Genomic DNA, 26,868 nt, shown 5'->3' with positions numbered 1-26,868 from the left:
AGTATCATCTGAACTCTGAACTACTGAAGGAAAAGCCAGAGAGATGGCTAGTTTGGTAAACTTGGCTGTTCCCTGACCCAATTTCAACCAAATCAGGTCTAATCCCTAGTCTGAAGTCAGCCTCAATTTAGCAGTTGAAGAAATTAGTTCAGCTCTTAAAACAACCTAAGAGCTCAATTCACAGCCCAGAATGAACCCAAACATTCAGGTTCATTTACAAAAGAGTTCCTGTATACCAGGCCCTGTGCTAAGTGGGATCTCATCACACTTAACCTACTGGACAAATCTAAGTAGGCATTATTGTCCATGCAGAGACCAAGCCCCAGGGAGGGCAAGGTCAATGAGCTTGGCAGTGATGAGAAACTGTACCCTGATCTGTCCAACTTTTGTCATTCTCTCCCCTTATTGTACTTCTTCCTAGCATATCTCTGAAATTATATCCACTTATTTCAGAAAGACTGATTTGCCTTTACCATATTTCAGGAACCATAGTATAGCAGTGAACCAGACAGACAACAGTATTTGCCCTTACAGAGCTGACATCATTTGTCAACTTACTCCTGTTTGTTCCATATCCAAATACAACCTCTATGATGGCAGAAACATTATCTGCCTTGCTTTCTGCCTATATCCAGCACCAAGAACAGCCTCTAGTACATGGGTACCAGCAACGTGTGTCAAAAAACTTCAATCATGACATCTTCAGCAATGGTGTAGGAAACTGGTCAAAACATTTCACCAAACTGATTTTATTCTCATTCACAGTTCCTTATAGTGCATTGTCTTAGTGCTATACTACAAATGACCACTTTATAAAGCTTTAAATAAAATCCCTAAGACATTCCGTAGTTTTTCAATGTTGAAACAAACAGCAGTTATCTTTAAGAGCTAATTTTCCCAAGCAAAAAACAAAACAAAAACAAAACAAACAAACAAAAAACCCGTAATAGCCACATACCGTAGCAGGCAGTAAATACATATGAGGAAAAAAAGGATTTTAAAATAGATTTTTATTGGCAAAAATAAAAATAAAATAAAACTAATCTGAATCAGGTTCCTTCTTCTTTCTTCTTGTCCCTTTTGAGTAAGTCCCAGGCTCTGTTATTTCTTTGCCATCAGTTCGTTGTGTCAGCCACTCCTTTTCTAGCTGTTTCAGCATGTCTGCAGTGAGGAGTCCTTGCTGCACCAGTCTGGAAGCTAGGGATTTCTCTCCTCCATTGGGGACAGGTGGCTCAGCAGCTTTACTCCCTACAGTTTTGGTGCCTCGCACCCTTCTAGCTTGGCTCTTTAAAGTTCCTGACAATCGGGACCGGTTCTCTGCCGACAAGCTCTCCAAGTTCAACAGCTTATATGACTCTGAAATTTTAATCAGTTTGGTGATGTTGTGTACACCATCTTGGATAATGCCATCTAGTTCTTTCTGGAGATCTCGAATGAGGCTGGCATCTGGAAACATATCTATAAACCGGTAGCTAGGAAAAGACATATTATGTTATATAGCAACAGCCCTTATCAGAATCACTGGGCTTATCTCAATGATGTAACTACATCTGGACACTGGCCCCCAAATGTTCTGTTTTTGCAGACTCTGTCCAGTGCCTTTGCTCAGCCCCAACACACCTGAGGAATACTGTCATTATGAGGGTAGGTCATCACTCATATCTTAAGTGAATCATATTTTAAGGGGGACAGGCCCCTCCTTTGAGAATCACTGATGTAAAGCAGCACCTTTCAAATGTTAATATACAAATGAATCACCTGGGGATCTTGTTAAAATGTAGTTTAAGTTTGGGGTGGGCCTGAGATTCTCTAGTTCTAACAAGCTCCTAGGTAATACCAATGCTTTTGGTCCGGGGACCACCATCTGTGTAGCAAGAATCTAGTACACTTCCTCACCTACCTATCTTAATTAGAATCATAAGAAGTCCTTAGTCATTTTTAGAATGGGTATAAACAAGGCTCGACTGCCATAATGGACAACAAACATAACAGACAGCACCCTGTAAAAATGTGCCTGTTACTTGAGAGAGCAAAAGACCATTCATAAAACCTTTGATTTTCCCTATTACTCAGAAAAATGAGAGTAGGTAAAGGAAAAATGTGATACCTCAGCCAAAGGTAAAGATCCAAGACATCATGGACAGCTTCTAAATCCATGAGGTCTTTAATATTCTTAGGTGGAAGTAATGGCCATTTAATATATCGGCGTAACCACGAGAAGGTCAGTGGCTCATTCCTGCTATACTGCCTGGCAAACTGAAAGAGAAGAAAAGAGTTTGGTGAAAGAATCAAAACGCACTTAAATCTGCAATCAGAAACAGAAAGCACAACAAAACATTAACTGCGGTTGTGTGTTCAACAGGCTGGTTTCTTTCCTTCTTTATACTTTTCCATACTTTTAAGAATATTTAATACTTCATAAAGATACCTTCAAGAAAAAAAGTGGGGGGGGGGGGTGCTTTCCTTCATTTTCCAAAGCCAGGGCAATAATATGTACATCAGAAGTCGTACAAAAACTAACAGAGCCTAAATCTGTTAACTTTAATGAACATTTAATGTTACAAGCTTTGGACAGATATTTTTGAAGTCTCTCATTTCTACCCCTTTATGGAATGGTCCTGTAACTGCAAATATAAGCTGTATCTTGTCAATATCCTTCCTTCTCATAAAGAAACTCTGAGGGGGCTTGGTGAAAGGTTGGGCATGAGTCGATCAAGCTAGTAAACAGACTCTGCACCTCTTCACTAGCTGTGTGGCTCTGGCCAAGCCATCACTCTGTGCTTCAGCGACCTCATCAATACCATAAGACCACCATACCTCCTTCTCGAACCACAGAACACTGTTGGGAGAATGTGCTCGGAAAACCAGGCTGCCCCCAACCCCCACAAATGCCAGGCATTATTATGCATCACAATATACTATAGGAGACAGAAATACAACCATATGAGACCTGTAGAGCAAAAGTTTACCTTCAAGAATAAGTTGATTTCAAATCGTTCATTTCCTGATTAGGGAAAATTATCTCTAAATGTTTAACCTAAGTAAGGTCCATACTTCAGAGAGGCGAGGCAGTTTTAGAACAATTGTGGTTAAATAATGTTATGATTTTATTAAATTCAGTCATGCATTCTGCTAACACATGCCAAACAGAATAGCCATGAAGGATGGAAATGTGACCAAGCTAAACTGCTGAGCAGGACAAGCCAAACTTTAATATTTCTGGCCACGAACTAGCAAAAACCCAATACGTAAAAGAGCCAAGTATGGAGCTGTCCAAAAAGGGGAAGGGAGAGATACTTATCCATTCAGATACCTTCATCCAACAGCTGGCCCTAAAGGAGCTCCCTGGAACACCATTTCCAAACAACTATCCTGCGGGGCACCAGAGGCCATCAATGGGATGGAGGTCTTTTAAAGGTCAGTCATAATGGTGATCAAGAAAAAAAGGAAAAATCTCTACATTTCATGTGCTAACAGTATCAGAACACATAAGCAACTGCTGGCCTCTACCATTCCAGACTTCTTACCCCTTAGTAAAATGCTTCTGCTTCATTAGAACAGCTGTTTGAAGGGTGGTAAAACAGAGTCAGGTCCATGGACCCGAGCTCCATCCAGGTCACTTTTTTTTTTTAATTTTTTTTTAACATTTATTTATTATCAAGAGACAGGGAGAGACAGAACATGAGCATGGGAAAGGCAAAGAGAGGGGGACACACACAATCCAAAGCAGGCTCCAGACTCTAGCTGTCAGCATAGAGCCTGACGCGGGGCTCCAATTCACAAACTGCGAGATCATGGCCTGAGCCAAAGTCGGACACTTAACCGACTGAGCCACCCAGGTGCCCCCACCCAGGTCACTTTATAGCATTTCAGACTTTATTCCAGAAATTTCAACCTTATGCTAACTAACTCTCTCATAAATGCCAGCTCTAAGAAACATATTTCCTAAGTAAATACCTGGGTGTGCAATACCTCTAAGACATATTAAAGGGAAAAGAAAAAGGCAAGTTGCAGAATAATTCATTATAACATTTATGGGAAAACACACCCACAAAACTAGAATTTCCATATGTACACATATGTAAGCAAATGCAACGGAAAAGGTCTGCAATGACACAGACTGTTAACTGTAGCTCTGTCAAAAGACGGAGATTGGGGGTGGTAGCCCAATTTAACCTATCCGTAATGTTTTCACTTCATGCAGTGAGAAAGCATTTATGTATTATTTATGCGATTTGAAAGTAATTTCGAACATAAGTTTAGAAACAGATTTGGTGAGAACACAGCCAGTACGCAGAATGCTGAGTTCTATACAGAAAACAGGGGCAAGACTAGAGTCAGAGGAGGATTCCAAGAGGAGGCCCTTGGGTTTAGTGGGACAGGGAGGGCACTCCAGGAAGAGGCAACAGGGGAGAGGCAAGGGCTCCGCAAAGTGAGAGGACATGGCAGGAGGCTGGAAGTTCAGCTTCCACTGCCCTTCCCTGCTCCCCTTTTTTGGGTGCGTAAATGCTCCTCAGAAGGCAGAGGTTTGTATCCCTATGCAAATGAATAAGAAGGGGCTAAAAGCCTGGCACCAAACTCATACAAGACAGCAATCCCTGGCTCAGTGCCTTATAATCAGGAAAACCGAATACTATGACCACCACTAACCCCTACTCCCCTTCCCCTTCCAAAAAATATTAACCAATGCTACTAAGAAAGAAGTGTATTAGCGAGCACCTGGATGGCTCAGTCAGTAGAGCATGTGACTCTTAATCTCAGGGTTGTGAGTTCACACCCCACACTGGGCATGACGCCTACTTAAAATAAAAATAAAAACAAAAATAAAAATAAAAAGCAGGCAAAAAAAAAAATTAAAAAAAAAAAAAAAAAACGCGTATCATCAGGCAAGACCCCCTTCCCTCAAAAGAATTTGTCGTTTAAGAAAAAAAAGAGCCACTTTATATGTAAGTTCTTATATAGTATCTCCTATGGAAAAGTGCTCTCCAACTGTTTTACCTTGAATAACAAAGTACCGTTTAGGGAAATGCATGGACTTGAAACAACTCAAAATATAAAGATAAAGGCTTACCTGTAACAACGAAGAGCAGACAAAAGGCTGCTTCTTGTTGATAGGAGCTGTGCAGAAAACATACCTCACTCGTAGACTTAATGGAATATGCTGGATCAACTCTGCAGAAAATTTAAAATCATCCATATTGCAGACAAAATATTGCCCATCAACTTGTGAAAAGTCTACAAAAATATCCTGGAGGGAAAAAAAGATACATTATTGGACTGCCTAAGTGGGCATGAATAAAGTACTCAAGCCTACAAAAGACAATCTCTGAATCCTTAACAGTCTTCTAGAAAGGCCTGTTTAATTGACTGTTCTCACAGGCTAAAAGACCTCCCCTATAGCTTTCCCAACCTGAAATACTCAGAAAATTCCTCAAGACAAAAGTCCCAGGAGATTTTGAGAGGAGGTTTTCACTTTCAAGATAAACCTCATAAGTAACAATATCACAAAAATAGACTATCCACTGATGCCCACGAAGTTAATTAGTAACTGTCTGCAATATCAACCTTTTTAGAAAAGATATTTTAGATATTTTAGGAGAGATTTAAAAGTACGTTTTTACTTACAATGAGATTAGAAAGTGTCGTATCAGGGAGATGGTAGGCAAACATTTCAATCTGTTCCGCAGTTGGATGAAGACCAGCTGCCTTTAGTAAAAGAAAGAACAACTCTAAGTTTTTCCTTCTTAGAGGACAACTTTTCTTAAGTTGTTTATAAAGTCCTATATTCAGGCTAAGCTCTCACCAAATGAGTTAAATGACAAGAATTTGAGTAAAAAAGAAAAAAGCAATGTCACTTTCCCATTTATCACCAACTGAGAAAGCTGATGAGATGGTTTAGTGACCCTGACCAATTATACCCACTGAGTTGGCTCATCAACCTTTCGCTGACATTTTAGTTAGTATTTCTCAAACCTCTGATGATCTGACAGAGTACCAAAAACGCTTTCCAGGGTCTCCGTTATCTTCACTGAACAAAAATGAACAAGGAAAACCCAATCGCTTTAACCAAGGCAATAAAACTGACAGACAAACATAGATAAATACATGAGAGAATGTCTACACTGGAGGCCAGTCTCTCTTCAACTGTATCCCAGTATTAATAAGGCGGGTATAAGCAAAAAGAGAAAGAGAAAAGGAATGGGAAACACAAAGAGGAAAGGAGGAAAGAAGACAGACCTGAGTCACGGGAGGGACGAAGAGTATGGGCACAAGAAATGAGGCACACAGGGGAAATGGGGGTGTGTCCTTAGCAACTGCACTCTTAACAAAAGCTACAGAAAGGATTTCAACCGCAGCTTTCCTCCAGGAATTTTCCCTTGCATCAACTCATTTATATTCCCCTTTTACTAGGGTCACTGAAAAACGAGATGAGCCACGGTAATTTATAAGTAAATTTTCTAGGCAACTTAAATTATGAGTTAACAAACTTATAACTAAAATACATACGCTGCTGCCTCGTTAACCACACTAACCAAAAGTTAACCTCGTCCGAACTGGCTCAAAGTTATATCGCTTAGTACTGTTTTTGCCCCACACTCAAGAGTTTCTTCTACATTCAAGCTTCTCACAATTTTGCAGCTGGCTGTCACAGCGGGGTGCCCACCTGAGGCAACTACGCCCCTCTCCCCACCCAATGCTAGAGTACAGAAAGAACTCAAGGAAAATCAGGTTTACTAAACTCGTTCAATCTGGATCTTCCATTTGCTCACCATTCTCTAATGAAGGGGTCCCTAGGGCTCTCCAAAGCAGTAAAGTAGGGCTTTCTTGACAGGATTTTCATGGCACAAAACTTTCTTTTGCTTATTTCTGTTTCCAGGTGTCTCAGGCAAGGGTCTGGAAGGTGAGTGAAGGAAGGAATGACCGTCCTTCGCAGACAAGTAATCAACACGTTACACCTTACCTTTATGGGATCCACAGGCCTATTCAAAATTTCTTTTAGTAAATTGAGATCTTCTCGATTCATTGTTGTCACTTCTCCTTCTTTATATTTTGAACTGAATCTACCAGCTCTGCCAGCAATCTGTAAGGCCTGAGAGGTGGTAATTGGTTCTATTTCCTTCTCTCCCTTTTCATTGATAGTGGGTTTTATAAGGGAGTAAAAAATAATTCTTCTTATGCTCCTGAAATAGAAATAAAAGTAATCTCAATACAGACTGCTGTATAAAAAAGTCCCCATCATTCGGGTCACTGCAGAAATGCTCACTCCAGTTCTAGTTTAGACCTGCTTACAATCTTGTCCACTCTTTACAGTGTAAGAGAGGTTTGTCAGTAATTCTTTTCCTTCCCATTAAATAGTACTTTTTAACAAATGTATACATTTACTAAAAACCATTAAACTGTGCAATTACAATGAACTGTGGAGTATGTAAATTATACTTCAATAAGGTATAGAAAATGACTTTTTTTTTTTTTTTTTACCAGTAAACCATATAAAGTGCTATCAGACTGTTTTTAAAAGTTGGCTCCTATTGGGGAGCCCGGATGGCTCAGTCTGTTGAGCGTCTGACTGTTGGTTTCGGCTCAGGTCATGATCCCAGGGTCATGTTAGGTTCCATACTGTGCATGGAGCCTGCTTAAGATTCTCTGTCTCTCCCTCTGCCCTTCTTCCCTGCTCTTGCTCCCTCTCTTTCTCTAAAATAAAGAAGCTGGCTGCCATTAATAGCTTTGAATACTTCTTGGATTCCAAAAGGTGTAACTGCCTTGACTCCTCAGAGAAAATACTTAGACACAACACTGTTACTCCTAGAGATAATGGCCAGCCCCACATTCATAATGGGCACTCAAACACCTGCTGAGAACCTGAAAATAAAGTGAGATACTATACCAGGTTAGTGGGAGACAGTGTCATTCAAAATCCCTAGTGCGATATTTTCTTTTTATTCCCTCAAGAGATGGCAGCAAGATAAACCTCACGACTGTATTATAATACCCATTCTCCTAAACGTTAAGTGTTTGGTCATTCTAATTCCAATTAGAAAACCCACAGAATACCCATGATTATTAAAAACAAATTACTTACAAATTAAGTCCCATGCCAATTGCATCTGTAGCAACCAAGATTTTGCATGGATCATCAGGATCATTAAACTTTTTTGCTTGAGCAAGTTTGGTCCCTAAAATAAGAACAGTTTACGTTCGCTCAGTGCTCTCAATCTTTTACCACATCACACTAAGTATATCTTAGAACCCTCATCTCTCATTCTCCATTCTTATGAATAAAACTCTTACTGTTTCAAACTTACTGCTTTATGTCCTCAAAGAGCCACTTATCTTTCGTTCCTACTCCTTTAAATATCCTGACAGAGCAACACAATCCCCTACTAGCCCCATTTCTGAGAACACTTATAAAGAGATTTCAGGACTACACCTTTAAGACTATGTACCAAGCTCATATTTTAATGACATTTCTGTAACAAAATCATCAACTCAACATTTAAAATACAGTCTAACAAGAGCAGCAAGAGCTATAATTAAAAAACGTCTATCCCCACCAAGATGAACTAGAAAATATATTTATTTTATTTGACCCATAACAAATTACTAATGTATCAAACAACCTTATTCAGTACCTTTTACTGTGTTTTCTAGACACATCTCAACATAAATGGCAAAAAGAAGAGACTTCATGTCCCTGTCATGATGAAAGCCAATAATTACCAGGTGGGAGACTTCCATATATAACAGCTGATTCCAATCCCCGGATTTCAATCTGTCGACTCACAGAATAAATATCATTCTTGCTAAAACAGACAATGCAATCCCCAGGCCGAAGGTTGTCTAATGATTCTAGTGCATGATCCAGCACAGAAATGGGGGTAAGCCTCTTATAGTTTCGAACCTACAATAAAGACATGATATTGTAAAATAACACAACTAACTCAACTTCCTGTCACTATCAGGTGAAAAATGGGCAGAGCAATCAAAAGCAGCTAAAAATTGACAAGTTCCAATGATTTTACATTTACATGGTATTTTACAATATAGAAAAACATTTATTTTCATATTATAAATGTTACCATCAGTTCTCATTGGTGTTTTCTAAATTAACAAAATGTTATATACAGCATGCCACAAATTTTTTTTTAAATGTTCTTTATTTAAAAGTTTACTTATTTTTGAGAGAGAGAGAGAGAGAGAGAGAGAGCGAGAGAGAGAGAGAGAGAGAGCGCACGAGTCGGGGAGGGGCAGAGAGAGGAGGGGAGAGAGAGAATCCCAAGCAGGCTCTGTGCTGTCAGTGCACAGCCCGAGACGTAAAGCTCGAACTCACAAACCGTGAGATCATGACCTGAGCTGAAGTCAAGAGTCGGACGCTTAACCAACTGAGCCACCCAGGCACCCCCATGTCACAGAGTTTCAAAGCACTTTCATATACATTCGATTTTCGTGGCAACTTGGTAAGTTCAGAGGTTTACTAACTATTATTTCAATTTTATGAAAAAGCAAAATAGAGTCCACATAAAAGATCAGGTCTGATAAGGATTCCTTCAGTTCTAGCCTTCTGCAATCTGCCTAACAACGCAAAGCTAGTTAACAGCAAAGCCAAGACTAGAACCCACAATTTTTTCCACTACATCCCACCCTCTCTCTGAAAGCTGAACACAAAACTAATGAACCGATTTTTAAGTATTTCTTCATCTTATTAAAGAACTATAGTAAAAAAACACACACACACACACACACACACACACACACACACAAAATTAGGATTGAAAGGAAACCAGTTATTTTCTACTGTCCAGGTTGGAGAAAGGGATACAAACTATCTCCAGCAAAAGGCCCTAATCTCTGACATCCGAAATTCTGAAAACCATATGCTTTTGCTAAGCCTCAAACTTCCAACATTCCTGACTTATTTAATTCTAAAGAGAACTGCTCACACTCCATAAGGCGTTGTCAAGAGAAGATTACGAGTCTCTTGTACTCTTGGAAGGCTTGGGGTGTGATGGTCATTCCGCCGGAATTCCGGATCATGAGGTTCAACCAAACACGTATGATCTAGCCAACTGTGAGGAAATGACACTTTCTTTTTAGTTAAGTTCTGACTTTGCCGCTATCTGGGACCCCTGAAGCCACTGCTGGGGTACTCCAGGCTGTCTGCTATGCCACCTTGAGAACAAAGCATGTGATCTACCTCTACTTCCTCTCCCGTCGTGTACATGAGCTCAGTAACCAGGTCAATGGCAGCAGATTCTCCACACAAATGGACTTCTTCAGCACAGAGTCCTGTTAAATGCAAAATCGACAGTTTTTTAAAGATACGAAATTAAATATTTCACACTTTATATAACAAAAATACTTGAAGTTTCCTTACCGATTGCTCTATAACTTTACCAAGTGTTTTCATCAACATTATCTCTTTGATAATTATCTCTTTGATTCAAACCTCACGACAACAACCTTCTAGCGGGCAAAGATTATCTCTATAAATCTCAGTTTTTTTATTTTATTTTATTTTTATTTTTATTTTTATTTTTATTTTTTTTTTTTGAGAGAAACACAGACGGTGCAAGTAGAAGAGAGCAGAGAAGGAGAGAGAGAGAGGATCTCAAGTAGGCTCCATGCTGCCAGCACAGAACCCAATGCAGGACTTGAATTCATGAAACTGTAAGATCATGACTTGAGCCAAAACCAAGAGTCAGATGCCTAACCAACTGAGCCACTCAGGCATGCCAATCTCAGTGCTTTGAAACTGCTTTGGCTATGGTTTTGAGTCCACTACAGAGTAAAGCCAGCAAAGGACCAGAACCTGGCATTCTGATGGTTAGTACTGAATCTTATACTTGTGTTTTTCAAATTAGGCTCCATGGAATGACTGAGGTACCTCGGAGGCTGGGGACCGGAGGGTAAAAGAAACTCCAAGCTCCTTACCACTGAGCAGATCCACTCTCATTTTAAATTACAGGCTTTAAGGTATATGATTTGTTTGAAGAGAGAGTTCAGCTATTTGTTTTTAAGTTTGCAAACACCTGCCCTATAACACAATGATCAAAAATTCACTCCAATATCAAGCAGTAGAAATATTCATTCATGTCCATGGACCTCAAGAACTCCCAATTCCAGGAGCCTATCCTAAAGAAATAATAAAATAAATAAAAAGCTATGGCCACAGAAATTTTTACTGTAGCACTATCAATAACAGGAACAAATGTTCAACTCTGTGGAAAAAAATAGTACAGCTCTTCAATGGAGAATGTGCAATATTAATATGTGGTGGGAAAAAAATCTATGAAACAAGAGAACCGAAAAAAAAACACAAGACACAAAATAATATATTCACAAAACACCATATGCACGAGGAAAAAGACCGCATGAAACACCAAAATGTTAAGATGGTTGTGTAAAGGTGGCGAGATTTGAACATTTTAACTTTAATTAACCGATTATGCTAACTTTATAGTAAGAAAACTGGACTTCCCATTTTTAAAATAACATTTAGGAACTAAGAACTCACACTAGGCTGACATTTTGTTCGATTTGTGTCAAAAAGAGAGGATCCTAAGAACTCTATCTGGCAATGTCAAGCAGAGAAATGCAACTCCGTGCAGAGGTCACAAAGCACGGGTGTTAGCATTAAGACCACCAACCTAGAAGCGCTCTGGTCCAGGCCCATCCTCTGGCTGGATCTTTAATCATTTGAATTTCATCAATCACAGCCACTTCATCTAAAATAAAAATTCGTCATGAGCAATACAATCTACTTAAATAATATTATAAACAAATCATAGCACCCAAACTCAAGCTTTCATCACCACCATAATCACCACCATCGCTCACTCACGAAGCACTTCTTTTCTGGCAGGCTTGTTCTAAGTGCTTTACAATTTTAACTCATTTAATCCTTACAACAAATCTATGCCATAAGTATCATCATTCTAGCCGTTTTATAGAAGAACAGACTGAGGCCCAGAGAAGTTAAGTCACTGGCCCAAGCTTATACAGCATGTACAGAGATCAAATTTAAGATCTAAAAACATAAAATTCTAACCCAGGCGATACAACATCTAGTAGGTTCATTTGTCCTATTTTTTGCAATCTCAGAGGGAGCCTGGAGAATCTACTTAATAAGAACTAACATATCCACAGGGTAGTAAAAGAAGTAAGCATCTAGGCTTCCAGGAATAAGGAGCAGACAGTCCCACTGTAAATGAAGGTTTTCTATCATATGAACCCAGACAGGTGTCAGGAGCAGAAAATGGGATAGAAAGTGTAATTTCCTGAGCTCTAGCTATGCCCATTCTTAGGGGTTTTAAAACCTCATCACTAAGGCAAAAATTAGTGCCTCATTTTATTTTCTAACGCCAAAAAGATTTTATTTTTTTAATGTTTATTTTTTATGAGAGAGCGAGTGAGCGAGCAGGAGGAGGCGCAGAGAGTGAGGGGCACAGAGGATCCAAAGTGGGCTCTGTGCTGAGAGACAAATGAGGGGCTTGAACTCACAAACCATGAGATCATGACCTGAGCTAAAGTCAGACGCTTAACCGACTGAGCCACATAGATGCCGTTGCCAAAATGTTTTCAACAATATTATTTTATTCTCCTTGTGTCATATCAATTATATTTTAATCTTCTTCCTCAAATACCAAGGAGTTGAGAAGAGCACATTAAAAAAAATTAATATACCCATAATAACATTTAGGAAACAAAAGAGAGGACGTTTTATACTGAAAAACCATCAGATTAAAAATCACTTATTCCAATTGGGTACATACAAACAAGATTAGAAAAGAAGAGACAGAAGAGGGAATTTTGATTTATGAACTCCTGTGCTATCAGAATGTCTACAATGTGTTACTTTTATAATAAATTCATTTGTAAAAAAACTACTCAGAAAGTTACGATTATTAAAATGAAAAAACTAACTAGAGTATATAATGTGTAATTCCTATTTAATATACACACTCACAATGCACACATTAAGTATATGCATACACAATACAAACATAAACATAGAAGAAATCTGGAAAATACACACCACAGCGTTAACACTTGTTGATTCTGGATGAGTAGGACTGGGAGGTTATGGGTTTTTTCCTTCTCTTTGCATTTATGTTTATATTTTCTATAACAAAGATATGACTGCTTACTGGTAAGAAAAAGTTAATTTTTATTTAAAATATCTTCAGGGGCGCATGGGTGGCTCAGTTGGTTAAGCGGCCACTCTTGGTTTCAGCTCAGGTCTTGAGCTCACAGTTTGTGAGTTAGAGCCCCATGTCAGGCTCTGCACTGACAGCACAGAGCCTGCTTGGGATTCTCCTCTCTCTGCCCCTCCCCTGCTAACACACACCTCCCCCCTTCAAAATAAACATTTAAAAAATAAAATTAAACAAAATATTTTCAAAACTACTTAAATAGAAGTTCATTGCAGTGCAATATATAATAATGAAAAACCTTAAACAACCTAAATATTCTTTAGTAGGGGAATTAACAATTTTAGTTGTAAGATGGAATTTTCGTTATAAGTTTAAATGAATAAATGCGATATATATATTTATGATACATATTATACACATAAGATAAACATATAATATACATATAACAAGACTAGTTCTAAAAACATGCTGCATAGAGTACCAAGCAAGTTGTGGAACAATAATACAGTATGATAATCACCTGTTTTGAATCATACAATCCATAGTATCGGTAGGAAACATGTATCAGTGATGTAAAAAAAAGACAGGAAAGATATACACCAAACACTTGACAGCAGGTGGATCAAAAAAGGAACTAAACTGGGGAGTGGTAAAAAGGAACCAATTACACTTGTTAACATTTTAGTTCCTTTAAGAGAAAAGGGGAGAGGAACATTCACAAGCAAACACCACCAAGAGTCTGACATTTATTAGTGAGCACTGGTGAGCACTGGAATCTGTTGTCCTATTCGTGTCAATTTAAAATTTTTTTCACAATAAAAACACATTTCATATGTTTAACTGTATTTTAAAATAAAAACTTACTAAACCCTAAAGGTTCTTAAATGGCATGTACATACAAGGAGTCGTAACACTGCACATCTCAACTGTACAAGCAACATGGGCAGCCTGTTTCCCATCTGGCTCCACGGTCACACGCTCTTCACCTGTTACCAAGTCACACGGCACGCCCTAAGGTGACAAAAAGATATCTGGAGTTATTGCCATCTTTAAAATAATAGCAAAAAGAAGTTTGGGTTGTTTAATATTCTCACCATTACCATCAAATTTATTCCCAAACCTTTAAAAAAATTTCATGAAAGCCGCTCTTACACAAAGTATGTCAACTTGCAAACACCTCTAATTAGCTAAATTCTCAGGTATCAAAAACATGAGACAGTGTAGCAGTTTCACTTAACTTTGTATATTTCTGCACCGTAGCAGTATTAAAATAAAACAAATGTGAATTGTTTCTGGATTCAGGAAGAATATCATAAGTAATATTTAAGAATGGAAAGACCTCCTGGGGTGCCTGGGGCTCAGTTGGGTAAACACCCAACTCTTTTTTTTTTTTTAGCATCCAACTCTTAATTTCAGCTCAAGTCATAATCTCAGTTCATGAGATGGAACCCAGTGTCCCGCTCTGCACTGCGAGCACAGAGCCTACTTGGGATTCTATCCCTCTCTTTCTCTGCCCCTCCTCTGCGCTCTCTAAATAAACATTAAAAGATTATAAAAAAAAAAAAAAAAAAAAAAAAAACCAGAAAGATCTCCTAATATAATTCCTTGACAAGGAGCAACATTAATACTATCGTATAATAGTTTGCCCAGAAATTAAGGCGTTCCTCAGGACGAAGTGCTTTTGGTGCTAAATCTGGGAAAGTCTAGGCAATCTGGGACAGCCCATCTCCCTAGTGACCTAAAACTAATCACAAGGAAACATCTGACATGTCCAAACTGAGTGACAGTTTACCACAAATGACCATTAGTCGCCCAAAATGTAAAGGTTATGAAAGATGAAAGAAGGATCCTAGGAACTGTCCTAGATTAATGGAAACTAGAGACAGGAGAACAAAATGCAGTGCTGGCACTGTGGACAGAATACTGGGGGGTTGGAAGAGAATGGGGGTGGTATTACTGACAACTGGCAAAATGTAAATATGGACTGTAGATTAAGTAATAGTATTCTATCAATATTAAATACCCTGCTGTAGATAAATGCCACGTGGTTATGCAAAACAAAGTCATTGTTCTGAGGAAATATTTTCTTAAATATTTATGGATAAGGAGGCATTATGTATGCAAATTACACAAATTATTCTGAACAAAAAAACAGAATACAAGTTATCTTCCCAAACTGGTTCATCTTACATTATAAAGTTATAATAAAACAGTGAACCAAAATGTGGCCCATTTAGTGAAACGATGCCTCAGACTACAGGGCATTCGGTCCTTTTCAGGTTTATCATTACTTCTTTTTGATAGCATCATAGTCTGATCTAAAAAAAAGGTAAATTAAATATCGTATCAGAGTTAGGTTAACTCTGAGGAAGCAAAGGAGGACTTCAGAGGGAGTTTCAACTATATCAGTATTTTATTTCTTAAAAAACTAAATAGAGCAAGTATGGCAAAATGTTAGAATCTGATGGGAGTTGGGGAGTGGGTTCAGGTTATTTGTGTGTAATTCTCTGCACTTCTCTGTATTTGTGAAATATTCTGTGATAATTGTGTTTCATTCATTCTAATACACATTTTTTCACATTTTACTATCTCTGAAATCAGAATATATTTTAACAACTGACGGCAAGTCAGAGTCAGTTGACAGCATCTTTTTCTTTCTCAATTGTACATAAAATAGTGGTACATCTTACAAAGTACAATGAACTATGACAACTTTTATTAATGGCAAATTACTACATATGCCCTTTCCCAACTCCCACCTTCACCCTGCCCAGTCCTCCTTAACAAGAAAATTAGCAATTTTCAAGAAATTAACAAGAAAATTAACAAGAAAAAAAGCAAATACTTGGTAATATACTGACAGCAGCATTACTCTTTTCGAAGATCTCATGTGCCAATAATTTTAAAGGGCCACAATACACTCCAGATTTTGCTGACAAGTACTTCTGGATTGCATGATAAGTCTTTCCACTGTTTGTGGGGCCTGAATGGAATATTATCTTCCGCTGTATGGCTCTGGCTTCTGGGTACCTAAAACATAAGAAGGTAAACAGCTTAATCCCATTAACCTCAAAATCTACCTTGGCAAAAGTATCAACTGCAAACTATTCCAATGAAACATCTTGTTAATATTCACAAGAGAGCATCTTTGGAAACTAAAATTAAACGACAACTTTCAGATCCACAATAAAATAATGACTATTTTCTAAGATTGGCATTTACTAACTAGAGGACAGAAAAATCTAAATGCAAATTAATTTCTTGGATATTTTTGCTATTGTACTAGTCCCTTTTCTTCAGAAGTTACTTCAAATAAGTTTAAACCCCATCCTGCTCAATTGACATGTTCACATCATTTCCACAGCTCTAAACACATGAACCTGTAAGTAAATATGCCTAGCCTTCTGAATTTCAACATATATAACATAATAATTGAGTCTTCTGCTTCTGGCCGTGATGAATGGTACAGGACTTGCCCTCCCACCATAAACAAGTACAAAACTGGACAGTATATGCAGCAGCTGCTTAGCGACATAAACAGCAGACAGTGTAGGACTACAAGCCCTGAAACAAAGGAACACTTGAGCTGCGCCGTACTGCACCCCAGGAGGGCACAAGGAGGTGGAACCCAAGCAAAGTATGACAGTCCCAACGAGCTGAGCAGTAGCGAGAAAATTCAGAGATGCTAAAGCAGGTGGAATTTGAAAGCAAACTGTGGAAAAGAAGAAAGGGTTCAGTGCAGAGGATGCCTTGAAGTCTATGTGAGGCTACCCTGTGGATCCTTGACCAAGGGCTGGGCTGAACATGGGCAGGGCCCACCCAACCACAAAGGATTTGGGCAGAAAGTCTCAAAGGGGTGGCAAAGTGCTAGATGTCGGAGTTCCAGCTACAGTGTGGAAATGGTGAGAGCTCACACTGGAAAGGCCACACTTGAGTTGTAAGGCCAACACCCTAAACTAAGGGCTACTCTAGATTTGTCCTAATAAAACCTACAACCTAACTTGATCAGAATCAAGGGGAGATACCAGAATTAATTGCCTGCTTTTCTAGGGAAAACAACTCCTAGCCTCCTTATGATTTCTTGTCCAGCATACAACAAAAAATATTATAATGATATATATATACAATATATAATGATCACTAATCTCCCAAGATTAGAAACTGAAAATCTCAAATCCACAAATAAAGAAACTAACCAGTTAGGTGGTATTCTTAAGTCACTGATCTTACGTAGATCGTCCTTACATTCCAACACAGGAAATATCTGTTTCGCATGTCTCAAGAAAAATGGAAATAAATCATCCACATGAGCTGAAAAATAAAACACTGCATTAACACATACAGTCTACAAGTTATCCATAACCAAACTCAGTGAAACTTTTCCTCTTAGTGAGCCAGTTCAGGGGACACTGCCCCCAGGATAAAAAAAAAACTCTGGAGCGAGGAATTCCTTTTCTGAGATCCTGCTTTGTCTTATGTTTTCTTCCTAATTTCGCTTACACTTTCTACAGAAACAACAAATTGGCTGTCAACCACCATGCTCTACTCCTCCAATATAAATAGGTAAAGATCAACTTGGGTGAAAGTTAAGTTAAAAATAAACAACCTGGATATATACATTAGAAAGAAGACCTATGGTTACTGAACAGAAATGGATGTGCAAACACTTTACATTTAAAAACCATAACCAAAGCCAAACTGCCGACGGGAACACAACAATAACGTTCTTATATTTTTTTCTTTCACATCAAGAACTCTGTCCTGATATGTGGGAGAAAAAAGTCAGTGGCAGAAACAAATGAAATCCACCATGTATTAATTCTGTCTTCTGTGAGAGTTCATTTCACTGCGGCCTGTACACAATACAGAGTGGAGAGCAGAAGGTCAAGGCCCCCGCCTTTCTCAAGCTTAAGATATATTGTTGATTTAATCCACGGACCCACTATAAAAGCAAAATGACCTCTGAACGCCTGGGTGGCTCAGTCTGTTAAGTGTCCGACTTCAGCTCAGGTCATGATCTTGCCGTTCGTGGGTTCGAGCTCTGTGTCAGGCTCTGTGCTGACAGCTCAGAGCCTGGAGCCCGCTTCAGATTCTGTGTCTCCCTCTCTCACTGCCCTTCCCCCACTCACGCTCTGTCTCTCTCTCTCTCTCCCAAAAATAAATAAACCTAAAAAAAAATATTTTTTTTAAAGCAAAACGACCTCAAAGGCCTCCTATGAAAGCACGGAATTATTTACAGGATGTTAATAAGCTCTGACCAGAGAAATAAACATGAAGTATGGGAAGAAATACAAAGTATGTTCAACACATTTTTAAAGAGATTTTTAAAAGTCTCTAAACACTTGCCTGCACTGAAGCAAATATCATTCAAAATAATGTGAATGTCCACATCCAGGGAATGAGATTGCATGATATAATTTCTAAAGCTTATGAATGCTTGATGGAAGAGACGAGCTGCAGGAAATACAAAACCAAAATAGGTAAGACTTGGTCTTCATTTCATTTCTTATTTATAAGTGTACATATACAGGGGCACCTGTTAACTGCTGGACTCTGAATTTCAGCTCAGGTCATGATCTCACCATCCGAGCCCCACATCGGGCTCCGTGCTGGCAGCACAGAGCCTGCTGGATTCTCTCTTTCTCTTCCTCTCTCTCTCTGTCCCTCTCCTGCTCATGTGCACGCTCTCAAGATAAGTAAATAAACTTATAAAGTGTATGTACACGCAACACACCTAACTCATCAAAGTGATTTTGGTGGGGGGCACCTGGGTGGCTCAGTCGGTTAGGTGTCCGACTTCGGCTCAGGTCATGATCTCACAGTTCTTGGGTTCAAGCCCCGTGTCGGGCTCTGTGCTGACAGCTCAGTGTTTTAGAGCCTGCTTCAGATTCGGCGTCTCCCTCTCTCTCTGTTCCTCCCCTGCTTGTGCTCTGAATCTTTCTCTCTCTCTCAAAAATAAATAAACATTAAAAAAAAAAAATTCAAAGTGATTTTTTTTTTGAGGTGGGGCCAGGGGGTCTACAGCTGGTTTACTATCATCTGACCAAAAGTGAAACCCTAGCACAACAGGGAGGAAAGCTAAACACACAGCTCCCTTGCTGTGTGTCCAGCACAGCAGATGCATCTTGCCCAACTCCTGCCAAGACAGAAGCAAAGGTCAGGGAAATCCTCCAGACTACACCCATGCACTTATTTCCAGGGCACACTAGGTCTCACACAATACTGACAAAGATGTAATCTAAGAAGTAATAAAATAATATCTCTAATAGAAACGCTAGTAGCCTTACCATCGAGTCCATAATCAGCACCCAGTTTCTGAATTTCTTTCCTCTTGTAAAACTTGTCTAAGATCTTCTTTACTTCATCTGAAAGAAAGATTTGCTTAACATTGGTTTTCCAGATGGAGAAAGGCCCAAAGAGCAAAAGATACTTGAAATCCTAATACTCAAGCCAGCGGTCTACTGAGTGCTGTAAGCACTTAAAGGTTTTAGTTGACCACGAGCTCTTTATGGTTTAATAGTGCAATGGGCTGTCCAGAAAAATTGTAGTCAAACAACAGAATATTCCTGTTATACTGCAGAAGAATAAGCAAAGCACCACAGGATTAGACATGGTCCCTAGCCTCCATCAGGCCACTTTTAGATAACTGTATTCTGTTTCATTTACTTAGAAGCATTCTAAACATCTAATAGTGAGCAGCCAAAAAGTATCTAGAAAGACAACCAGTACCGCAAGGACCAGATCATCATGTTTTTATGTAAATGACTAAAGAGGTGAGGGATGATCTTTAGTTGGAAGATGATGGTTTTAAGAAGAACAGACTGGGGCGCCTGGGTGGCTCAGACGGTTGAGCAGCCGACTTCGGCTCAGGTCATGATCTCGCGGTCCATGAGTTCGAGCCCCACGTCGGGCTCTGTTGCTGACAGCTCGGAGCCTGGAGCCTGCTTCGGATTCTGTGTCTTCCTCTCTCTCTGACCCTCCCCTGTTCATGCTCTGTCTCTCTCTGTCTCAAAAATAAGTAAACGGTAAAAAAAAAAAAAAAGAACAGACTACACTTATTTTGTTCTAGATGGCATAATTAAAGCCAGTGGGAAGTAAGGGATGCAGATTTCAGTGGAACTTATACAAGAACTTCTAACAATTAGAAGAGTGAAGGAAGCTGCCTCAAAAAAGTGCCAGCTCCTTGTCACTGGAAGTATTCAAACAAGGCTTAGAAAACTATTTCAAGGGTGACAGCAGAGAATCACTGGGCTAACAGGGGAAGCTGAGTTAGATGTCTGCTGAGGAAACAGGCCACTATAAATCAATAATGTCATAAGTGAAAATATTTTAATCAATCAAGCTGAAATTGTATTAACACTGTACATGTTAAATATCACTGCATTATTCCACAGAGATAAACATTCTACTGATCCAGGCACACATGCTATATTGCTGGAAAGGCAGGCAAAAATGGAGAATACAGTCTTTGCCCACAAAACACAGAAAGGCCATCCAAAAAAAATAGAAATGGAAGGAAAACTTCCAAACTCATTCTATGAGACCAGCATTACCTTGATTCTAAAACCAGACAAAGATCTCACGAAAAAGGAGAATTGCAGGCCGTTATCCCTGATGAACATGAATGCAAAAAATCTCAACAAGATGCCAGCAAATCGAATTCAACAGTCCATTAAAGGAATTATTCACCACAATCAAGTGGGATTTATTCTTGAGCTCCAGGGATGGGTCAATATTCACAAATCAATCAATGTGATACACCACATTAATAAAAGAAACGATAAGAACCATATGATCCTTGGGGTGCTTGGGTGGCTCAGTCAGTTGAGTGTCCCACTTTGGCTCAGGTCAGGTCATGATCTCACAGTTCGTGAGTTCAAGCCCCGCATCAGACTCACTCCTGTCAGCGGAGTCCACTTTGGATCTTCTGTCCCTCTCTCTCTCTGTCCCTCCCCCTGCTGGCGCTATCTCAAAAATAAATAAACATTAAAAAATATATATATATACATGATCCTCTCAATAGATACAGGAAAAGCATTTGACATCCATTTTGATAAAAACCCTCAACAAACTAGGGATAGAAGGAACATATTTCAACATCATAAAAGCCATATACAAAAGACCCACAGCTAATAACATCCTCAATGGGCAAAAACTAAGCTTTTCCTCTAAAGTCAGGAACAAGACAGGAATGTCCACTCTCACCATTGTTATTTAACACAGGACTGGAAGTATTAGCCTCAGCAGTCAGACAACAAACAACAACAACAAAAAATAAAAGCCATCTCAACTGGTAAGGAAGAAGTCAAACTTTCACTATTCACAGACAACTATGTAGAAAACCCAAAAGACCCCGCCAAAAGTTACTAGAACTGATACATAAATTCAGTAAAGTCACAGGATATAAAATCAACATACAGAAATCTGTTGCGTTTCTTTACCACAATAATGAAGCAGGAGAAAGAGAAATCAGGGAATTCATTCCATTTATAATTGCACCAAAAACCATTAAGATACCGAGGAATAAATCTAACCGAAGAGGTAAAAGATCTGTACACTGAAAACTATAGAAAGCTTATGAAAGAAATTGAGGAAGACACGAAGAAGTGGAAAAACATTCCACATTCATGGATTGGAAGAACAAATATTGTTCAGATGTCCATACTACCCAAAGCAACCTACACTTTTTTTTTTTAATTTTTTTTTTTAACGTTTATTTATTTTTGAGACAGAGAGAGCATGAACAGGGGAGGGTCAGAGAAAGAGGGAGACACAGAATCTGAAACAGGCTCCAGGCTCTGAGCTGTCAGCACAGAGCCTGACACAGGGCTTGAACTCACGGATCGCGAGATCATGACCTGAGCCGAAGTCAGACGCTTAACCGACTGAGCTACCCGGGCGCCCCAGCAACCTACACTTTTAATGCAATCCCTATCCAAATACCAACAGCATTTTTCACAGTGCCAGAATGAACAATTCTAAAACTTGTATGGAACTACAAAAGATCTGAAATAGCCAAAGCAATCTTGAAAAAGCAAAGCAAAGCAAAGCTGGAAGCATCACAATCCCGGACTTCAAGCTATATTACAAAGCTGTAATCATCAAGATAGTATAGTACTGACACAAAAACAGACACTCAGATCAATGGGAACAGAACAGAAAACCCAGAAATGGACCCACAACTACATGGTCAATTAATCTTTGACAAAGCAGGAAAGAACATCCGATGGAAAAAAGGCAAGTCTCTTCAACAAATGATGCTGAGCAAACCGGACAGCAACATGCAGAGGAATGGAACAAGTTCCACCACTCTCTTACACCATACACAAATATAAATTCAAAATGAATGAAAGACCTAAATGTAAGACAGGAAACCGTCCAAATCCTAAAGAACACAGGCAGCAACCTCTTTGACCCTGACCGCAGCAACTTCTTCTATGTCACCAAAGGCAAAAGCAAAAATGAACTACTGGGACTTCATCAACATAAAAAGGTTCTGCACAGTGACAGAAATGATCAACAAAACTCAAAGGCGGCCTAAGCGGAAGAAGATGTTTGCAAATGACATATCAGATAAAGGGTTAGAATCCAAAATCTACAAAAAACTTAGCAAACTCAACACCCAAAAAACAAATAATCTAGTTAAAAAATGGGCAGAAAACATGAACAGACACTTTTGCAAAGACAGCCAGATGGATGGCTAACAGAAATACGAAAAGATGCTCAACATGATTCATCATCAGGGAAATACAAGTCAAAACCACGATGAGATACCACCTCACACCTGTCAGAAGAGCTAAAATTATATACAAGAAACAACAGGTGCTGGAGATAATGAGGAGAAAGGGGAATCCTCTTACACTGTTGGTGGGAATGCAAACTGGTGCAGCCACTCTGGAAAACAGTGTGGAGGTTCCTCAAAAAGTTAAAGGTAGAACTACACTACCATCCAGCAACTGTACTGCTAGGTATTTACCCAAAAGATACAAAAATACAGATTCGAAGGGAATCATGCACCTTGAAGTTTACAGCAGCATTATCAACAATAGCCAAGCTATGGAAAGAGCCCAAATGTCCACTGACTGATGAGTGGATAAAGATATGGTGTGTGTGTATATATATGCGCACACATGCATACGTACACACACACACACACACACACACACACACACACACACAATGGAATAATACTCAGCCATCAAAAGGAATGAAATCTTGCCATTTGCAATGATGTGGCTGGAGGTGCAGTGTGTTATGTTAAACAGAGTAAGTCAGAGAAAGACAAATACCATATGATTTTGCTAATATGTGGTATTTAAGAAACAAAACAGATGAACATGTGGGATGGGGGTAAAAGGAGAGAAGGAAACAAACTATGAGAGACTCTTAGAGAACTGAGGGTTGATGAAGAGATGTGGGTGGGGGACAGGCTAGATGGGAGATAGGTATTAAGGAAGGCACTTGTTATGATGAGCATTGGGTGTTATAAATGATGAATCACTGAATTCTACTCCTGAAATCAACACTGCACAATATGTTAACTAACTAGAATTTAAATAAAATTTTGAAAAAAATACATAAAATAAATGAGGAAACTTGTTCAATGGGTTTAGGTTTTCAGTTTTGCAAGATAAAAAGTTCTAGAGATGTGTTTCACAGCAACGCGAATATACTTAACCACTACTGGCCTGTACACCAAAAATTAAGATGGTTAAGTTTTGTTATGTATTTTTTTACCACAACCTTAAGATAAATAAATAGTATTAATACCAATAATTACATTATTAAAATTATTATTTTAATAGTATTATTACATTATTAAAAGTACCCCAAAATAAAGGCCTCCCAACTCCCATGTTAAGTGAAATAGCTAGCCTAACACTGTCTTCGAAGAACTGGTTAAAGAATAGCATATACTGGGGCACCTGGGTAGCTCAGGAGGTTAAGCGTCCAGACTCTTGATTTCGGCTCAGATCATGATCTCACAGTGGTGGGACTGACTGCTACGGGCTCTACACTGACAGCGCAGAACCTGCTTGGGATTCTCTCTCCCTCTGTCCCTCCCCTGCTCGTGCTCTCTCTTCCTTTCTCAAAATAAATAAATAAACTTGAAAAAAAAAAAAAAAGGAATAGCCATGAGTTCCATCACATTTTTCAGTAAAAGTATTATACTTCTTGGGGTGCCTGGGTGGCTCAGTTGGTTGAGCGCCGGACTTCGGCTCAGGTCACGATCTCATGGCTCATGAGTTCGAGCGCCAAGTCAGGCTCTGTGCTGACAGTTCAGAGCCTGGAGCCTGCTTGGGATTCTGTCTCCCCCTCTCTCTCTGCCCCTCCCCCACTCACACTCGGTCTCTCTCAAAAATAAATAAACATTGAAAAAATTTTTTTAAGTATTGTACTTCTGCCCCCCAAAACAAGCTTTGGCCCATAGTATGTTGTAGTCTGCATTTTTAAGTTACAATAGGAGTAGAGGATCTCTTTTGCATTGTTGGTGGTAATGCAAGCTGGTGCAGCCACTCTGGAAAACAGTATGGAGGTTCCTCAAAAAACTAAAAATAGAACTACCCTACGACCCAGCAATTGCACTACTAGGCATTTATCCAAGGGATACAGGTGTGCTGTTTCGAAGGGACACATGTACCCCCATGTTTATAGCAGCACTATCAGCAATAGCCAAAGTATGGAAAGAGCCCAAATGTCCATCGATGGATGAATGGATAAAGAAGATGTGGTGTGTGTGTGTCTATATATATATATATACGCACATATATATATATATATATATATATATATATATATATAGACACACACACATATATATACACACACACAACGGAGTAGTACTCGGCAATCAAAAAGAATGAAATCTTGCCATTTGCAACTACGTGGATGGAACTGGAGGGTATCATGCTAAGTGAAATTAGTCAGAGAAAGACAAAAATCATATGACTTCACTCATAGGAGGACTTTAAAAGACAAAACAGATGAATATAAGGGAAGGGAAACAAAAACAATATAAAAACAGGGAGGGGGACAAAACAGAAGAGACTCATAAATATGGACAACAAACTGAAGGTTACTGGAAGGGTTGTGGGAGGGCGGATGGGCTAAATGGGTAAGGAATCTACCCCTGAAATCATTGTTGCACTATATGCTAACTAACTTGGATGTAAATTTTTAAAAAAAATTAAAAAGAAAATTAACAACAACAAAAATTACAATAGGAGTGACCAATGTTGCTTGTTGAAGTGAACTGCCTGAAAATAGCTTCTGGAGAGCTAGTGCCCTGTGCAGCTATACAATTCCCTCGGCCTCCCAGAGCTTCATTTGGTCTGAGGAAATTCCCTGCCTCCTTAATCGTTCAGAAACTAAAGACGTACAACCTTATAATCTGAAAATCCTTTTGAAACCATCCGCATGCCTCCCATCCAAAGTTACTTTGGGGAACAAAACACACTGCCACTTACTGATGCTAAGCGGACTCCTTTCTCTCTGGAGTCCTGGGTGATCAGGATACAGACCACCTTAGGCGAGGACACCCTTATCATGTTCTAACTTGCACTACGTTTGGTTATCCATACATCCTTTCTCCCCGCGAGACTGCAAGTTTCTGGAGTGTTAAGTGCCAGTAAATTATAAAGACTCCTTAAAGCGATCCTCCTCTGGCTTTTCACTGACACCTCCCTTGCCCCTTCTCAGGGGTATCAGTTCTGGGCAGGGGCGAAGGAACAAAAAAGGATGCCAGAAAAAGCGGTCGTCCACCGAACGACCTAAGAAAGGCGAAACGTCCCATCGGAAGAGGGTTGAAACGATTCAGAGAGAGCAGTAAAAGGAAAAAGACCACTTCTGGGGCGACATATAAAAGGATCACTAACACGCAGCCCCAAGCTTGGAGGAGCTCACAAACCAGCGCGGTAGGCAGACACTGACAAGCACGATGACAACGCTTGAGGGGACCCGGGTTCTCCAGGGAAAGGGGATGCGGCTTCCTCGCGGCCACGCGTGGGCCTGCAGACACCCCCGCCGCCCTCGCTGGCTCCCGCACTCACTCTTGTCCAGAGGGCGGGTTAGCTCGGCCCCGACGTCGCCATCCGCGCTGGGGCCCTGGGGTTTCACAGTCAGCGGCACGAACAAAGACGTGTTCGGGGCTTTGGAGCCTCCTGAGGCAGAGGAGGAGGAGGCAACGGCAGACACGCGCCCCAAAGCCCCAGGAAGGTGTTCGACGTGGGCGCGAAGGGCAGAGCAGACGGCTGCCCGGTGGCCAGCCCGGCGCCCCGCCGGGAGCCGAGCCCACAACAGGGCACACCGGGAGAAGGACATCGAGGCCGCACGCCCTAAAGGAGGCCGGCGGGAGCAGCCCGGGTCTTGGCGGTGGACAATGACGCGCCCCGCCAGTGCCTACAGTCCAGAAAGACCCAGACCGCGCAGGGGAACTGCCCAGGATAACGCCCGATCAATAAGGAGAAGGTAGTGTCGTGCGATTGCTCATAAAGAAGAGGAAACGCTTAGAAATAAAAACCAGAAAAGATGAAATTCTTATATTCTTTCTCTCTTTCATTATTGATTGTGCCGGCTTTCTCTAAAGAAAAGAAAGTAATCAGGCACCATTGATGATGTCACAGATGAGGGGAGGGGGCCTGAGAGCTGTGTCACGTGACTCGGGCTGGCCTTGTAAGAGCGCGCGAGTTCAGAAGCGCGTGGACACCGCAGGGCGCAG

At 40.0% G+C, this 26,868-nt stretch overlaps 1 protein-coding gene across 1 annotated transcript; it reads right to left on the bottom strand.

The window, feature by feature from the left end:
• Positions 1–733: 733 nt before the first annotated feature.
• On the bottom strand, positions 734–26,593 carry SUPV3L1 (Suv3 like RNA helicase). Its single transcript, XM_058696547.1, has 15 exons — positions 26,201–26,593; positions 19,439–19,516; positions 18,498–18,605; positions 17,348–17,462; positions 16,013–16,181; positions 14,051–14,162; positions 11,646–11,723; positions 10,193–10,284; positions 8,719–8,899; positions 8,081–8,174; positions 6,962–7,181; positions 5,626–5,706; positions 5,072–5,248; positions 2,108–2,256; positions 734–1,472 (listed from the first exon to the last, which is right to left on the bottom strand). Exons 1-15 carry the CDS (start codon positions 26,469–26,471, stop codon positions 1,040–1,042), a joined length of 2,358 nt encoding a protein of 785 aa, XP_058552530.1. The 5' UTR covers positions 26,472–26,593; the 3' UTR covers positions 734–1,039.
• Between the last annotated feature and the right edge of the window lie 275 nt (positions 26,594–26,868).

Source organism: Neofelis nebulosa, chromosome 13, assembly GCF_028018385.1.
Source record: "Neofelis nebulosa isolate mNeoNeb1 chromosome 13, mNeoNeb1.pri, whole genome shotgun sequence".
Lineage (NCBI taxonomy): Eukaryota > Metazoa > Chordata > Mammalia > Carnivora > Felidae > Neofelis > Neofelis nebulosa.
This window is presented reverse-complemented; position numbering and strand designations above follow the sequence as displayed.